This window comes from Nyctibius grandis, chromosome 5, assembly GCF_013368605.1.
Source record: "Nyctibius grandis isolate bNycGra1 chromosome 5, bNycGra1.pri, whole genome shotgun sequence".
Lineage (NCBI taxonomy): Eukaryota > Metazoa > Chordata > Aves > Nyctibiiformes > Nyctibiidae > Nyctibius > Nyctibius grandis.
The window spans coordinates 45,355,345-45,373,077 of record NC_090662.1 but is presented as its reverse complement, the minus strand read 5'-3'; the positions used below and the strand labels follow the sequence as shown (position 1 = coordinate 45,373,077).

The following is a 17,733-nucleotide window of genomic DNA, read 5'->3' as shown; positions in this document are numbered from 1 at the left end:
GTTTGAGGGTTTAGGCATGTGCTGGAGTAAGTTTTTGGTTTTACGTTATATTGTTATGCATTTTTTAAAAGCAAGATTAAGTTTTCATTATTTACACAAATACATTGTGGCTAGCCATGCTTAAAATAGACTATATTCAACTGGGGTTTTTTTCCCTTGGAGTAGAAGTTAAACTAAACATTTTGTGATAAAGTTGAGCCAGTTCTATGTTTACCATTCTTCAGTGATAACATGCTACAGTTGGAGGAGTAATATTTCCACTACTTCATTTAGCTTTACACTAAATATTCTTTATAGTCATGTTGGTGGGAAACAGTATTGAAAGAAGAAAGTGCTTTCTACTTAACTTCAGACAAAAGGTCTGTAATAATTCTCCTACAAAAATTTGTATATTCTGTTTGTCCTTATGTGTAGCCTGGAATAATTTAGCAGATATACTAAATCTAAGCCATTTCCTTAGTATGAAAAGTAGAATAACTGAGCATGATATTCAAATGATGAAATCAAGTACAATGTGCTTTAGCACATACATTATTATTTTTTTATATGTGTGTCTTATCTTCAGTGACAGACTGATAAAGTAAGTTCTGTACCTGCATTGTATGGTTACTCTCTGTTCTGTTTCTTTTTAGGGACTAAAAAAGCCGTACAATCCTATACTTGGTGAGACTTTCCGCTGCATGTGGATTCATCCAAGGACAAATAGCAAGACTTTTTACATTGCAGAACAGGTAGCTGCAATAACCAGCACAAATATTTTGAAGAAAAATAAATGTATTGCATTTTTGTGCTAGACAAATGATGTTGCAGTTTCAGAGAATGTATTTAAATGTATGAATAGTATCCTAAAAGCTCTCATGGTGAGCATAGGTTCTTTTATAGACCTCTCTTTTAATGTGTCTTCCTAGAGAGACGAAGGTGTTTCCATCATTTCTGTTTCTTCTTCCTCCAGTAAAAGTCAGGTGCAAGTTTTCTTAACTCTTGAAATTCAGTAAGAATGTTTACTTGATCTTTATCTTTAAAGATTGTAGTCTCATTTCACATATATTAACTGTATTCTATTATCTGCAGCTTGAATTTTGCATTCTGTCATTATTAGCTCAAGGTTTATACTATGTTGCATGTTCTTTCCTTTTTTAAATATGCGTTTTTTTCCAACAGGTATCCCATCATCCTCCAATATCTGCCTTCTATGTTAGCAACCGTAAGGATGGTTTTTGCCTTAGTGGTAGCATTCTGGCCAAATCCAAATTCTATGGTAAATAATGGGTTTTTAGTACCTTTATTGAGTAGTGTAAAGTTAGTGCAAATGAGCTATGTTTTGTAGGTGAAAGAAGGCTGTTAGAAGAATCAGGTTTGATCATTGTATTATCCTTTCCTTACAAAGTTTTTGCTGCTGGTCTTCGGAATTTTAATTTCTATTTTAATTTTTAATAGGAGATGTGTATTGTAGTGGCTTCACTAGACAGGAGAGATTGCAATGCTAAATATACTGATGTTCTTAATTTTATTGTTCAGTTATTAGGAAATGTTGGAAACTGAGAAATGTGATTTTCTGTCTTTGAATTTCAGGGAATTCCTTATCTGCCATACTAGATGGAGAAGGACGGCTGACATTCCTAAACAGGGGAGAAGATTATGTAATGACAATGCCATATGCTCATTGTAAAGGTAGTGGGTTTTTTTCATTCTCTAGATGGCAAAGTTATGAGAACAGAAGTTTATTATTCTAAATAGTTCGTTATTCTAAACAGTATACTGTGTTGGGTTCAAGCTTGTCATCTGAGAAGAGTGTTCTGAATGTTGGCAATATTGGTGGCTTTAGGCTTCCACATATTTTATCAAGAGAAAAATACATCTGTTGTTTAAGCAATGATCTGTTTTTTGGCACAGAAAAAGATTTTTTTTTTTCATAAATAGTAAGAGCATATATACAGCTATCTGTCATTACATGACAGTAGTTTAATTTGAGTTGCCTTTTTTAAAGAACAGTTTTGAGCTTTTCCAGTGTTTTCCTCTTGTAAACATAAAAGGCAATGCAGTATCTACACCTCCCTGTGTGATTTGAGTGTAAATCATGACCATTTGTCTTTGGTTTCACTATGAGAAACCAGTCAGTAGTTTGTGAAGCTTTCTGGAAGGATGGTACTAGTACAAAATACATTGCAGAGTTACTGATTTTTAAACTGTTACCTATTCAGGTATACCTACCCATATGTTCTCTGCTAGAATTCTCTTTCAGAAGCCTTATAGTCAGCAACTATAGTATTTTCTTCATTTGAGATTTATGAAAATGAATTAGCAGAATTAGGTAGTTTGACATTAGTTTGGTAAGCTCTTCTCTTTCTATTGTTCATGGATGTTTTTAATATTCTGTTGGTGTTTTTTTATATAAATAATACTTAACTAAAAAGGACATATATACATACATTCAAGTCAAACAGGAAGAAGGAGAACTAGTGTGACTAATAAAGCTGATAGGGAGAAGGGTAAGGGTAGAAGAAAGGAAGGAGAATGTGCATGGTGAAAAAAAACCATATTTGCACATGCATCCACTGTATGTAAAATACATTCAGCATTTCAAACACTGGATTGCAGGGGGTAAGATAATAATCATGGGAAAGAAAGTGTACTCAGCATTGTCAGCTTTGTACTTCCAAAAGTCTTTAGAGAGGTGATCAGTGTTGTCTTATATTGGTTGTCCATGATTATCTTTACCTGTGGTTTGACTGTACATACTGTTTCTGTTCAAGTGAAGTTTTCCTTTGCTGTCTTTGTTGTAGAGTTATTTCCCTGTCTTAACCTCAAAAGCTTCCCTCCTCCAGTCATCTCCAATAAGACTAAATACCACCCATGCTAGAGCCAGCGGCGTACGCTGCCAAAGCGATGTCTTAATAAACCATTTTTCCTGCTTATCTGTAATTCACTTAGATATTTTTGTTTCTGTTTGGGTTATCTTATTTGGCAGAAAGATCATGGTTACCATTAGGAAAGGTCATCTGAAAAGATGATTTTTCTTCTGGCACAGACATGTTTGCTCTAGGAATTGTGCCCAGAGAACTTAGGTTTTTTATCTTGTTCAGTTATAAACGTTCATTTTCGCTGGTTTTTCTCTTGCAGGAATTCTTTATGGCACAATGACCTTAGAGCTTGGGGGAACAGTCAACATCACCTGTGAGAAAACTGGCTATAGTGCAACAATTGAATTCAAACTCAAGGTCAGTAAATGCTGTAAGTGGGCACAAGAAGGAGAATGAGCATCATGATAATTAAAAAAAAAAATTATTAGGTCACTCCTTAGATATGATCTGATTTAATATGAAATTGTCTTTTTTGGAAACTGAGGAATTTTCATTTTAACCGCTACATATCCAGCTATGTGTATCTAGGAAACAGTGATTATTTTTTTTTTTTTTTAAAAAAAAAAAAGGAATTATATTGTCATCGCTTTTCTTAATGTATTCTTCTGGGTCCAGAGGTTTTGACTGAAACTTACAGTGCTGTCTTCATCTCTCGTGATAACAGATGCAAACATATTGCTAGTTGTATGAATCTTAACAACAGCTCTAGTGGGGAAAAAGCAACGTCCTGTCTTACCTCCAGCAGTAGCAACAGTGTCCAGGAAAGTGTAAGAACAGGGGAAGTGTTCAGTGATCTGATCAGTGGTTCAGGTATTTTGTGTATTGTTGTTAATATACCTTGGTGATTTTTAATTCTCAAAAAATGTTCAGGAACTTTTTGAACTCCAGGAGAGCTCTTGGAGGATAACTCAGACTCAGGTTCCCCTCTTACATCCTGGGTAAAATCTAAGTTGCTCATTACACCTCGAATAAAGATGATGCAAAGGCTTTGGCTAACATTTAGATTAGCCTAAGGCCCAGTGCTGAGCAACAATTTACATGGACTATTTTTGACACCTCATCACTCACAAAAGCTAAACACAGGTTTCTAAACTTACATAGATGGCTTGCACTTCAGAAAAATATATTTGCCATCTTTGAGGCAGAAACTGATTTAAAGCTGAACAAATAGTTGCTAAGGAGAAGTGTGCACGTGGAGAGGGAAACTATATTCAGTTGAAATTATAGTGGAAATGTAAAAGTTAGGAGGCTGCATTAATTGATATTTTGCCTGGTCAGCCCACAGGATACATGTGCAGACTGTCAAAAAGGCTAAAGAAAATCCCTGGCAGTCATTTTTGTTGTTGCTTCTGCAAGAGTTAATCTTCAGTAAGAAATGGTCCTTGGCAAGGTGGTGAAATTAGTGTAGCAAATGACTGTTTCCTCCAAGATATCATTGTGTCACTGTTTTCTACATTATTTTCCATTTTCTTTCCACATTTCTTAGAAAATGCTTTTGATCAGCACATCTTTTATGAAAATACAGCATGACAGAACAACTTACTGTGGTTTTAGACTTGTTTTGGGGATTAAATAGGCGGAAGTTATAATATCAAAAGCCATCAGGGCTGTTTACGTCACATTTCATAAATGCACTTTTTTGCTTAACACTAAACATAAATGTAAAAATAATTTGCTTATTAAAACAAACATGAAAACATTTCTTTTTGTTTTGCAGCCTTTTTTGGGTAACAACGACAGTGTTAACCAAATATCAGGGAAAATTAAGCTTGGCAAAGAAGTTCTGGCTATTTTGGAGGGTCACTGGGTAAGTAGAGGTGATGGTATTTTATAAATTCTGGCTGATAGTTGAGGCAGGTGAAAATGGCACTTAGTTACAAAAAAGACTCAAGTTTAAAAAAAGATTTGATTAAGTACCACTTTTATAGAAAGTTTCTCTTTATAGTTAGTTCTGAAGAAGTATAGAATCAACATAGTGGTATTTGCAGCTGCTAAAAGGCGGAAAAGTTATGTACGTTTGCATAGTTCACGAAGAAAATACATTTCAGCTTGTGAAATGTTTTTAGTGTATGTGTTAGTACTGTGAAGAATTGTTATGGCACCAGCATGAAATGTTCAAACTTGTTTCAGTTCTGGTGAGATGACACTGGCACCACTGTTTTTTGGCTGTGGTAATGGTTCCATTGCATCTCTGTTCCAAGTTAGAACTAGCACAGTCTGCAGAAATTGAATTTTAAAGTTAGCATACCTCATTATTCTTAACTACATGCATCCAAAAGAAAAGAAATTCTCATTACAAAAGAAATTGCGTATTCCTCCCTTTTGTGTTATTTTGGCACTCTTTGAGATTATTTCAATGAAGGTAACCAAATTATATATGTTACAGGACAGTGAAGTTACTATTAGTGAGAAGAAGACAGATGTTTCAGAGACATTCTGGAACCCAACATCTGATATCAAGCAGCGCAGATTACCTAGATACACAGTGAAGTTTGAAGAGCAAGATGACTTTGAATCAGAGAAGTAAGTTCACTTCAGAACCAAGTATAATTATTTTGACAAAACAAAACTCATCATCTTCTCCAAATTATGAACAAATTTTATGGCTTGAACATTGAACAAATTAGGAACAAAATACGGTTTCTTTGCTTCCCATGTTTGCTCATACTGACCTGTAAAACAAGAAAGCAACACTGTTAAATACAAGGTTGTTATTTACAAATCTTATAATCATGGATGTTCTTGATGGAAATGTAGAAAAGACTTATATTACAGCATGGTATTATTCTGTTAGAGGTTGATCCCTTTACTTAGCCTATAATAAAGGAAATGTTTGCAATTATTTCTGTCAACCAGATTGTAACTCTCTATTTTGCTCATTTGTCAGGCTTTGGCAACAAGTGACAAGAGCAATAAATAATAAAGACCAAACAGAAGCTACTCAAGAGAAATACATTCTGGAAGAAGCTCAGAGAAAGAGTGCCAAAGAGAGGAAACTTAAGGGTGAAGAGTGGACATGCAAGCTGTTCGATCAGGATTTAGTCACAGGAGAATGGCACTACAAATATGCTGAGTGAGTCCTGGAGTGCTTGTAACAAAAACTGCTTGTTAAATGCCTGGTAGTGTCACTGAGCATCTTGCTGTGGTTTCAGGAGCAGAAGAGCTCAGATATGTAGCTGAGTTCAAACTCATGACATGTGCAACGCTACTTGATATTCCTCTTCACATGTTTTAATTAAAATGCATAATTTTTTAGCTGAACTTGGTAGGTCTTTCACCAAAGAGAGGATGTTAATATGTCATGTTGAAAAGGCGTGATTGCTAATGCAGGAAACCATGTTTCATGTAACCATTGCAGTGGGCTTTTTCTTTTTTATCTTTATGGTTATATGTCTCGACAAATCCGTGCTATGTTCTAGAGTTTCTTGGGCATGGCATTTTGGGATGCATTGTGCTCCTTTTTCCCTCACCCAGACTGACCAGAACAGCTACACAGATTTTCCCAGACTGGAAAATATGTTACATTGGGCCTACCAACTGGAAATCAGAAAATCTAGTGTCTGGAAATCAGAAAAGCCTGTGTTTAGTTGAACTGAGCTATTTAATTTGTTATATGTTAGAATAACTCTGAGAATAACAGGTTTACAGCAGCTCTGCTCAGCTGTCAAATATGCCCTGCACACATGAGTGTCTGTGATCTCTTCATGTGATGACCTGGATGAGAAGATGAAGATGTGGCTGTCTCCCTGACTGCTGAGATGCATTCTGTGTTCTCACCAGTGCTTGCAAGAGTCAGCTTGGAGCTGAGCCCTTTACTAGTGATGGTTTTCACAGAACACCCACATTCTGCTGATTCTTTTTCAGTGCCCAACACGCTTCTATATTGCAGGGATTGTAAAAGTAAAATATCCAAAGATGATACACTTCAAGTAATTCTGAAGCCATGAATGCTGGAAGTATATTCCCGTGGTTAAGCCTGGGAACCCTTCACCTTTCTGTACAAGAATGTGAAGGGTTCTTCTGCACAAGAATGGCAATACTGAGGCAGTGGCCTAAGTGTATGTATAGGGAAGAGTACAAGAACCCTGAGTACTCTTCATGTGTCCAGCAAATTTGCAACTCAGAGTTTCCCTGGAAGCCCAAGGAGGGATTCTGTGTATTTAGCAACTCTCAATAGGTTTCTTTTCCATGAATTTCCTTGGTTTCCTCTTAAGTCTGTGCAGACTCTTACCACCCAAAACACCCTGCAGCAGGGAACTCCCTGACAAGACTAAATGCTCTGTGAAACACCCTCTCTTGGTTTGAACCTTCTAGTGCTGTTGATGCCTCTTTCTGTTCGAAGAGTTGTGAACAGTCCGGCTGAATGGACTGCCCATACTGTTGAACCCTGTGTAAAACCATCAGGAAAAGTGCTGCACTTTCAATCTGTTAGACTGTCCCTTGCAGCTTTAAGACTGATCTTGTTAATCTGCGTTATTTCTTGTCTCCTTGAGGCCTTGTGGTTCAAGGATGTGCCACGGAAATTTTAGTATGTGCTAGAAAGCAGTCTGCACTGCCAGCAGTCCCTGGAAGAAACTTCTGTCTCCTTTTACACCATAATGCCAGCTCACCACCTGGTCCATGTAGAGAGCAGTCTTTTACTGTGAAAGATGTGTTCAGAGAGCTGTGGCTTTTGTTTAAGGTATCTGGATTATGTATTTAGGCATCTGGATTACATATACAAAAGACCTTTGGGAGAACGATGCCTTGTTCTTACCCAGTTACTTGAGATGACACTTGACTCAAGTCAGGTTAAGCCAAGATGTAAATGCAGGTGTATGTTCACAACATGTGAAACAGCTGCAAACTTTTTAAAAGGCATCCAGGAGGAGATGAAAGGAAATCCATGCTTAATCTGCTCTCACTAAAGCTGTGCATCAGAATGATCTTCATGCAGCTCACTTGCAGTTTCTGTCCTGAAGAGGCTGTAATGAGCGGGGATGTCAGGTTTGCCTTTGGCTGCTGCTTGTTCTCCAGTGAGCTACGTGTCTTTTGCTTGATTTTTATTTTTTTAAAAACTCTATATCAACCTGTACTTGGAAAAGCACTCTTAAAAAATCAGAACAAGCAAACTGTGTGTAGCTCATTAGTGCTTCTTGAAACCAGTCTTGATTACTATTAGCCACTTTGGGATGAAAACAGGTTTGAGGTGACTGATTCTTAACCTCTCCTTCCTAGGCATCTTTTAAAGAAAAAAACAAATAACAGTCCAAAATAATAATAATTTTTAAAAATCCCCTAATTTCCCTGTAGTTCTAGAATAATAACTGTACATTAAGCAGAAAAACCCTTCCATGTTTGACAAATATATATCTCCAGCCAGATTATATTGCTGGTTAATACAGTAGCTTGCACTCTTACCAGCTGGCTGAGGGTTTGACCTGGACGTGAAGTTTATTTTTGGCTCTCTTGGCCCTTCAGTGTAGGACTGGTATAGGTGCAAGATACGATCACTTATTCCATGTCTGACTTCTATATAGGGAGAGATGACTTTTAACCTGTTTTGTAGCAAATAGTTTCTGAGCAGGAAATATTCCTGATTAAATTGCTGTGGTATGAATCAATTATATTCACTTTGTCTAGTACCAGACCGTGGGACCCTTTGAATGATATGATCCAATTTGAAAAAGATGGCACCATCCAAACAAAAGTTCGACATCGGACACCAATGGTATGTTCCAGTTCTGTTAGCAGGTGCAGCAAGATCCAGGGACTTGTATATATTGCATTATGTGTATAAAGGGCATCAAAGCATTGGGAGCGATGGGAAATACTACTGTTGTCCTACAAAAATGTAGTTTACCCAGTCCATAGTCTTTCACTTCTGTGTTGCATCCTAAGTGGTAAAGATGACTTGACTGGATAGGAATATGCAAACTTGAACTCAACAGTCTAATGTGTATTTTCCCTTAAATGGGAAGATAAACTTCAGATTGTTTATACATCAAAAATTTAAACTTGGACTTCTGTTAGATACTGTTCTTTTAACTGTTAGAATGTGCTGCTTTGCTACAGTTCTGGTTCTCTGGAAATGATTAATAAGTTTATCAATTGTAGGTTAATGTTCCAAAAATCAAACGAAAGCCAGCCAGTCAGAAGAAAGGGGAGTGTGGTTTCTCATCCCCGGAGCCTGATAACCAGGATTCCTCTGGGAGTGAAGGTAGGAAAAGCTACATTTGCATACAGAAATAATACATTTATTTGACAGTGAAACAAGAGTTCTGTAGTCACACATACTCTTCTTATCTCGATGTTTGTATTATGAAATAATGCATGCTTTAGATCACAGTTTTATCCAATGTGAAGCACATTCTGGAAAAACAGAAGCAGCAGAATGGCTTATGGTTTTCATTGCAAACTTTCCTGTCCTTTTAAACTTCAGTATGTAGTGTAGGTGGGCTTAAGTGCTGCACATGTTTAGCATCTGGGGAAAAAATAGTGTTTGTAAACTCTTTTCTTCTTACAACAAGATGAATAGTTTTAATTTGTAGATCAGAATGTTGCTAGAAGGCACATTTTTGCTGTTGATAATGCTTGCAGAAACTAAATGATACAGTGAGTGTTTCAAGATACTTCAGGTGCTTATCTTGCTGTCCTGTGCTATAGGTGACTGAAACAAAGCTTTAGTTTTCAATAGAAGCTTAGTTAGAAAACTTTCTCCTCATTTTTGCAGCTGGTTGAGTTTGTCTTTAGTACTTTGTTCCTTTTTGACTTAGCAGTCACTTCTGTGAATTACATCTGGCTTTTCAATCTTTCTAGCACAACTCCTGAAGCATAATACAAGAATAAGGAAAAAAGGGGCAGACCTTGGGGAACTGCAGAGTGCCATTGAATCTATAAAGGAAACGCAAGAAGACATTAAGAGGTACTACTGAATATAATGCTTTAAAGTGGTTTAGAGAATACTAATTTTCTAGCTTCTTTCCTTGGAAGCTGGTATGTATTTTTCTGCTTTAGAGCCTTGACGTCTTTAAACTACCCTTCTTCCAAAATGTTGTTTGCTCAATGACGTTTCATAATTGTCCTTAAAAACTGGCTTCCATAGGGGGCTCTAATATACTAGAAAATGCCAAATTTTGTCTAGATTGTAATTTACAGGATATTATTTTCTATCTTACAGAGACATTATGGCTCTACGAAATAGAGTCACTTCTAATTCACCACCTGTGGACTACCATTTCTTGCAGTTTAAGCACTATGTCTTCATTTTACTCATGGTTCTGCTGCAGCTTATCATTAATTTCTTGTTCAAATAGGAAGTGTGAACAAGGGCCTTTCTGAACTGGAATGATTGAACTGTTACTGGGGACCATATTTTAGGTTGGACTTTAAATGATGCAATATTATCTAAAAGAGCCCTGTAGCAACAACTTACAGAACTTTGCTTCAGCGTCCATGGTTCAGAATCATACTCCCGTCTACCCAGTTGAAGTAAGAATTGTGTAAGTGCCAGTACACTCTTGCTCCTGGTGTGTGCCTCTGTCTCGCAGACATACAACATCAGCCTTGTGTTTTGTATTACGTCACATGCTGTACCGATGAATCTTCACCACAGAATAGATGAAGTTAAAAATTCAGAGGTCAGACCCTGTAGGTAGGATGTGATTCCTGTTATGACAGAATGATAAACGAGCATACTTTGTTACAATTAAACTTACCATTTTTGTAACAAAGGAACTTTTGAAGTAGCCAACAGTTTTTGTAAATGGCATTGGGTGTTTGGAAGTAAACTTTTGTTTAAGGTCAAACAAATATGTTGTTATACAAAGATAATGAGTGTTAGGAACTGGCAAGTAAAAAGCAGAAATCTTTGGGAATTCTGCAATGTAATGTCCTTGATTTGTTTTAGTAGTATGACAGTTTTTATCCTGAATTACTATAGTGGCTCGTAAGCCAGCTGTTTTATTTTTTATAGTTTTAAAACTTCAGATTCTTCATAAAAACATTCCTGCATCTACTGTACAGAGCATGTTTTTAACAGTGCAGCACCTGGGAAGGTACTGTCTGGATCCACTCTATCTCGTGAATTGCAAATGTCAAGAATTTACTATATGTTTGTAAGTCCTGATAAATCTACAGCTTTGAATTTACATTTGTGTATGGCCATGTCACGATAAGCAGACAGACTGCTGATGCCAGGACTCTTCCTTATTCTTGAAACAAAATGTGAAGATGCAAAGCTGTGCTTAGTACGTAGCTTGCGTTGAACCTCCGAAAAGGCAGGCGATGTAGAATGGAATTTGGGCACCGTCATGAGTTCACTTGCAAATGAAAACATATGTGTTTACAAGGGGAAAGTCTTCAGAAACTGTGGGATGGCTAAGAACACACATACCAAAACAAACAAGAGTGAACCCCTCAGTCTTTGTTAAATTCTACCTATACTACCTAACAGAACACACAGATGCACCTATTCATTATGCTGTAGCCATACAAATTAATGTGAAGCTTAAGTTTCAGTTTAAAACCAGGGTTTCTAACATTTTTGTTTGAAGAAATATATGCATATATAGAACTTGTAAAATTCCAGAAAAAAAATTTAGTGCCAGTGTTTATCTGGTGAGTTCCTTATGCCAGTCAAGCCTACCAAGTCAAAAGGGGCTGTAGTATTGTGAAGGTACAGTCAGTAACAGAGATGAGACAGCAGGAGGATGAGCGGCACAGTGCAGAGGGCAGCCACGTTTTGTTTTCAGAGGAACCTCTCAGAAATCAAATCCGTCCCGGGCAGTGGAACAGTTCAAAGGTCACTTTTGGCTTTTTGCTGTGGCCCGGTTACCCCTCTGCCTGGGGCAGCCTCCCTGACTCTCCAGGTGACCTACCTTTCTGTTCTGCATCAGTCTCGCCCAGTATTTAGTTAAAATACTATTTGCTTGTTGTTTGTCAGTCTAGCTCATGTATTCCTGTGGCTGATATCTTCACACACCTCCTCTTCTCTTTTTTCCTTTCCCCTTCTTTGGGCCTCATCTATGTAGAAGTTTATTGCTTAAGCAGTCAACTTCAGCTTGTTTCTTACAGCTTCATATTAGATAGTTTGGTCTTGAATGATTTTCTGGAATGGTACTTTAACCAGAGGGATCTTGTATACGTGGGCAAGACCAAACTTGATTGGACTTCTATTATATCTACAGCTGATGAGGTAAAATTTGTGAATATTTAAAATCCCTCACTGTTAAAAAAAAAAAAAAAAAATCCCTAAGTCAAGTCTTTCAACAGAAACCGAAGCTGTTAGCCACGTATAAAATGGCCTAAAGAAAGCAGAATATTATAGCATTAATGTTCTCAGCCTGGAATTTGGCCATTCATTATTGCATTCAGATGTCAAAGCTTCACCTGTCTTAAGATCCATGACAAGCCTTTAAGCATATTCTGTACGTGGGAGTAATAGAAGAGGAAATGAGTGACAATTTGGGCAATAACTTCAATCCCCTAAAATAATACTCTGCTAAATTTGTGGTGCTGAAACTCTTGACTGATAGTTACAAGCTTTTATCTCCCTTGTAAATAGAAGTGTCCTTCTGCCCTTCCGTGTTGATTTTTTTTTTTTAATCACTTCTATTCAAGATCAGTTAGTAACACAGTCTGTGCGTATTTTTACATGGACTGCATAGTAGTAAGTGTGGATTTGACCCAGCTGGCTGGCAGTGCAGTGTTGGACAACGTCAGACTAAACAGATACTCCATATCTGAAATTGATGCTCAGCTCAAGATAAGTAAAAGACTTGAACAGAGCGAGACAAAATGCATGTTCTTATTTTCCTTTTCAACTCATTTTTTAGAGTTTAATTCTGTTGTAAAAGTGATTTTAGTGATGACCCAGGAAGGTAAAGGATATATGATGAAACTTTTTGAAAAGTAAAATTGCAGACTTCTGCTTGACTGTATGATTAGGTAACTTAAATTTTAAAAAGTACTTCGAAAACCTAGTAGTTTGTGTTTTCCTGGGTTTTGTATGATGTTCCCTCATGTGAACAGAACAAGGAAATTTCTTGCCTGATTTTCTAGTACAGCTGGTCACAGGCACGCATGAAGCCTTTTCTTTAGCGCATCACCTATTTAACCACTATGTGTAGTTGATCTTGAATGTGACATACTTAAGACTGAGCTCTGCACGTAGTTATAAAAATTAATTGTACAGTTTGCAGATGTTTGAGGGCTGTGGCCTCCTACTAGTTTTTAAAGTTTAAAACAGCACTTGTTTTCATATTTGATTTACAAATCTTGTTTTGTTTTTTTTTTTTTTGTACAGGAAATATTTTCAGAATTTGTTGCCATGTGGTTTATTTCGGTTTGGTTTTGTTTTGTTCAAATGCACTCTAAGCCTTTAATTTGCCATTTAGGTACAGATGACCTAAGGTAAGAAAAAGTAAATGTGCCATGTGAAATGTAGGAAGTACCAGTTTCAGCAGTAGATGATGTTTCTTACATTTCACATGTTGATTCCTTTTAAATAGTCGACATTACTTAAGGAGGGTATGGCCTGGTTGTTCCTCCCCCCCTGCCCCCCCAATTAAATCATGTAAATTATTTGAAAGGTTGTCCCATAAAATGTAGTGATGGATGTTTCTTCCTTTTTTTTTTTTTTTTTAAATTAGTTGTTCACTGCCCTCCTGTGCCTTTGGGAATTTTTTTTTTTTTTCCTAGACTGGTTGTTTATGAAACAGACTTTGGATTCAATGTTTCATATAGTTTCTTAAAGGCTATGACTTCACCACTGTTTGTGTAAATAACATATAACAAGGATTCTGTACATCTGTAAGTTTTAATTATTGTTATTTCCAGGGTATCCTCAAATCACAGAAAATTTAGCAGATATTCACGTATTGTAAACAGTGCCTTCTTGATAGGTTTCTTGCTGTTTTGAGACATGTAAAGATGATTTGTCAAGTTTGTGCCATATGTAACATCTGACCTTTTCTGAGGGCTTTTGTGTTTGAAAACTACCTTTCCTGCTTTGTCAGACTCTGGGGAAAAAAAAAAAATCAACTATTAAAAGACATTAAATTATTCCCTCTTCTGGCTGGTGAGCCACGAGTGGAGGATTTCTGGTGATACAACGAAGATGCGATACTCCGTGGTATTACAGAAACAGCCCTAACAAAGATTAGATTATTTCGGCTTTTTATCCTCAAGGTGCCAGTGAAGCGGGCCCCCCCCGCTCTGCCCGGGGCGCTGCCCTCTGCCACGGACCCGTCCCATGCCCCTGCCTGGGCCCTTCGTTGGACCAAGCGGGAACATTACCCTTGGCAGCACCGAGCCCGCCTCTGGCGATTTGTTTCTGCCGGGTCGCCGCCCCTCCCGCGCTGTACGGCCCTTCGGTCAAGGGGTTTGAACTGTTGCCGGGCGGTGGAAACGGGACGCCCCGGGGCTGGGGCCGGCCCTGCCGCCTTCCCCCCCCCCCCAAATAAAGACGTGTCGCACCTCCGCGCCCTTCGGCTCTGTGCGCCGCTCCCTGCCTCGGGCCCGGGGCCGCTCCCCCCGTCCCCCCGGGGCCGGGCCCGGGTCTCCCCTCAGGGCAATGCGGGCGCCCCCCTGAGCCACGCTGCGGCTCCGCCCACGCGCGCGGCTGGCGGAAGGGGCGGGGCGGTGTTGCCATGGCGCGGCGGCCGGAGCTGGGGCGGCTGTGGCAGGAGGCGGCGGCGCTGGCGGGGGCGGTGCGCGGCGCGCTGGGGCCGCGGGGCGGGCGGGCGCTGCTGGTGCGGCCCGGCGGGCAGGCGCTGCTCACGAGGGACGGGCGGCGCCTGCTGGAGGCGCTCAGCCTGGAGCCGCCGACGGCCAGGTACCGCGGCGGGGCGGGGCGGGGCGGGGCGGGCGGGGCGCGGGGCCGCCTAACCGCCCGTGTGCCCGCAGGATGATGGCGGCCTGCGCCTGCAGCCACCGCGCAGCGACGGGGGACGGCGCCAAGACCTTCGTGGTGCTGCTGGCCGGCGTGCTGGGCGGCCTGCGGGCGGTGGGAGGCGGCGGCGGCCTGCGGCGGGCGCTGCGGGCCTTCGAGGCGCAGGTGCTGGAGCGGGCCGTGGCGCAGGGCCTGCGGGGGCACCTCCGGTCGGCCCTCGACGGGTGGCAGGCGGAGGCGGGCGCCCTGGAGGCGCTGCTGGAGGCCTACCTGGGCGGCCGGCTGGGGCCGGGCGAGCGGCGGCTCCTGGCGCGGCTCTGCTGCGAGTTCTGCTGCCGCTGCGCTCCGGCCGCCGCCCCCAGCCCGCGGGTGCTGCGGCTCCTCGGCCGCCGCTTCGCCGAGCTGCACGCCGCCGTGGCCGGCCTCCCCGTGGCGAGCTCCAGGGTCCTGCCCGGGCTCGTCCTCCGCAGGGACTTCGCTGCCTACAGTCCGGCGGGCGGAGACCTGCGGGCCGTGCTCGTCACCGAGCCTCCCCGGCCCGCCCTCTCGGCCCCCGGCGTCGAGTTTGTTGTCGACTCCGAGGGTCAGTATCAGTCCTCCTTGCGCTGGATCTCAAGGAGGACGGAAGCCGTAATGAAACACTTGCAGAGCAACAACGTTAAACTGTTACTGTCGAGTGTGAAGCAAGAGGAAGTAGTTATCTACTACGCAAAATTGTACGGAGTGTCAGTGGTAGAGTGCTTATCGTCAGAAGAAGTGGCCCTTATCTGTGAAATTACAGGAGTCTCGCCTTACGCACCTTTTGGTGATAACACACGCGGAGAAATCACTGAAACCGCAGTGGCAACGTTTTGCCAGCCCTTGCTGCTCGGCTCAAAGAGATGTGTTCACATTGGCTTCACCAGTGTGTGCGCCTTTCAGCCCCATTGCCTGATTCTTTGTGGGCCAGTTGACAGTGTTAATGAGCAGCACGCTGCTGCTTTACAAGGGGCATTTACAATGCTGCAGCAGATATTTAGAAGAGTTGATCAGAGGGAGGAATGCAAAGCAGAAGGTGAAAGCCAGAATGAAGCCTCAGATGTTTGCAGTTGGGGTTCTTCAGCTCCTCAGAAGCAACTTGTAATAGAAAATATTTCTTGTAACAGTAATCAGGTTTCTGAACGTCAACTGAAAACACATAGGGATGAAATAGAGACACAAATTGTAGACCCTGACTTGCAGGGAAGTGAAAATCCAGCATGTGTGCAGGCAGACTTGCAAATACCCTTAAATCCCGTCTCGCACATCAAAGAATTTAATATTGCCAGTGAAGGAGATGGCTCTTCAAGAGAGGTACAGAAACTGTGTACAAAATGCAAGCGTCTGGGTGACCTGCATGAGAACTATAAAAGTGATTCACTTGTGGACAATCAAAAGAACTACAGCACTGCTGTATCAGCAGCAGATAGTGCTGATATAGTCACTGTGTGTGAACGCCTAGATGTTGGCAAAGATCTAGAGAAAACAAGTTGCAGTATAGTTCCCTTTAAATGTGAAAAAAGTTGTGCAAGCATTGCACAGAATTGTTCCAGCTCCCTCATAGAAGTCGGGTCAGTTTTGCCAGTAGGAGGTTACTTTGAAATCCTGTTACATTATTATATTCAGTACTATGCAAAACAGTTTCAGCAGTCAGAGGTAACTGTCATATCTAACGTAGTTGCTGATGCTTTGCTAAGTATTCCCAAGTCCTTATACAGGACAACAGAACGAAACAGCTTTACTAAATTCTACCTCAAAGCCATAAATGCACTCAGAAAAAATCAGCCACTGCCTATGAACGAGAAAGGCTTAGAATTAGTGTATTGCAAATACCAGTTAGTCATTTCAGTTCTTCATTGTGTTACAGAGCTTCTCTCCATAGATTTAATAATTGGTGTAAAGCGACCACTGCAAAAAATTGAGGATAATGACTCAGAAGATGACTTCTGAAATCATTAATAAAGAATGGTTTTGATTATGTGGTTTCCTTTGTCGTCTTATCAGATGGATGTGTCTAGAGACTAGAAGATCTCTTTTTAGGCCCAGAGACCTAACACGCTGCTTTCCTTGTAGAAGAAAAGGAAGAAAAAGGCTGACCAGCTGAGATTTGTGGAAAACTGGGTTGTAAACAGCACAAACTTGCAAGTTTCAAGCAGAATCATAGAATGGTGAGAAAGTGTAGCTGACTTCTGCTGCAGAAGGTCTGCAGTGCCTTCTCCATCCACATGCAGAGGATCCTGTGTACATTCTAGCCAAGGGTGAACTTTGCTTCCCTTGGAGGTTTGAATACTTACTAAGTTAGATGTGATTAGTTTTCCTGGCACGTTAAAAGTTGCCAGTATGACAGGAGCCACTGAACTTGCGAGTTGTAAGCAAGGGGATTTTTTTAGCCTTCATAATAGACTAGATTGAATGTTAATTTAAATAAAAATATTTTTGTATATATTGTGGGTTTGAATATAACATAACTGTTGTCAGCCTGTTCAGCGCTGGGGCAGGCAGTAGTAGGCTGCTGCAGTATATCCCAGTGAAGCATTTTCTCATCTGGTAGGAGGTGCAGCATTTTTATCTTCCATTGAGTTCACTTCAGTCAAACTAGTAGAATAATTTCATATCGTGACTGGCTGGCATGTGCTCTGGCAGATCAGTTTATGTGACATTACTTAGTACAACTATTAGTTTTAACTATCTTGGGTTGAGTTGTGGTGCTACTATAAAAGGCTGCATAATCATGGGAAAAGTTTACACAAGTAATAATGAAGTTTTGTGTGAAAAACCTGAGACAATGTTTCACTTCACACTTGGATCATTTGGGATTTTATTCTGGGATTGATTTGTTGGTTTGTTTGTTTTTTCTTTTATTCTTTTTTCCCCCCAGAGGATTTTCACCCTAATACAATTTGCTTTAAGCTCACCTGGATGTCAATATACCTCCTTTTCTGCTGTGTCTTCAAAACTTCTGGTTTGGTGTGGGAGGTTTTG

The 17,733-nt window shown here is 40.5% G+C and overlaps 2 protein-coding genes across 4 annotated transcripts in view; both read left to right on the top strand.

Annotated features, from left to right (window-relative positions):
* Positions 1 to 14,289, top strand: part of OSBPL8 (oxysterol binding protein like 8) — a 106,247-nt gene extending 91,958 nt beyond the window's left edge. For 2 of the 3 annotated variants that reach the window (XM_068401414.1, XM_068401412.1), the window contains 11 exons: positions 633 to 731; positions 1,162 to 1,258; positions 1,573 to 1,671; positions 3,121 to 3,218; positions 4,579 to 4,668; positions 5,248 to 5,384; positions 5,749 to 5,934; positions 8,484 to 8,571; positions 8,958 to 9,060; positions 9,660 to 9,765; positions 10,021 to 14,289. In XM_068401414.1, coding sequence (XP_068257515.1) covers positions 633 to 731; positions 1,162 to 1,258; positions 1,573 to 1,671; positions 3,121 to 3,218; positions 4,579 to 4,668; positions 5,248 to 5,384; positions 5,749 to 5,934; positions 8,484 to 8,571; positions 8,958 to 9,060; positions 9,660 to 9,765; positions 10,021 to 10,156 — 1,239 coding nt within the window. In that variant the 3' untranslated portion in view covers positions 10,157 to 14,289. The remainder of the gene's footprint in view (positions 1 to 632; positions 732 to 1,161; positions 1,259 to 1,572; positions 1,672 to 3,120; positions 3,219 to 4,578; positions 4,669 to 5,247; positions 5,385 to 5,748; positions 5,935 to 8,483; positions 8,572 to 8,957; positions 9,061 to 9,659; positions 9,766 to 10,020) is intronic. The other variant, XM_068401413.1, reaches the window with a different exon arrangement.
* A 202-nt stretch (positions 14,290 to 14,491) lies between these two features.
* Positions 14,492 to 16,701, top strand: BBS10 (Bardet-Biedl syndrome 10). The gene is made up of 2 exons (XM_068401979.1): positions 14,492 to 14,676; positions 14,748 to 16,701. Exons 1-2 carry the CDS (start codon positions 14,492 to 14,494, stop codon positions 16,699 to 16,701), a joined length of 2,139 nt encoding a protein of 712 aa, XP_068258080.1.
* The last annotated feature ends 1,032 nt before the right edge of the window (positions 16,702 to 17,733 follow it).

What these genes read in the sequence shown, in the direction of transcription:
- BBS10 (XM_068401979.1), top strand. Translation starts at nt 14,492, where the DNA reads ATGGCGCGGCGGCCGGAGCTGGGGCGGCTGTGGCAGGAGGCGGCGGCG. An exon ending in CTGGAGCCGCCGACGGCCAG is followed by an intron (nt 14,677 to 14,747) that starts GTACCGCGGCGG and finishes GTGTGCCCGCAG; the next exon opens with GATGATGGCGGCCTGCGCCT.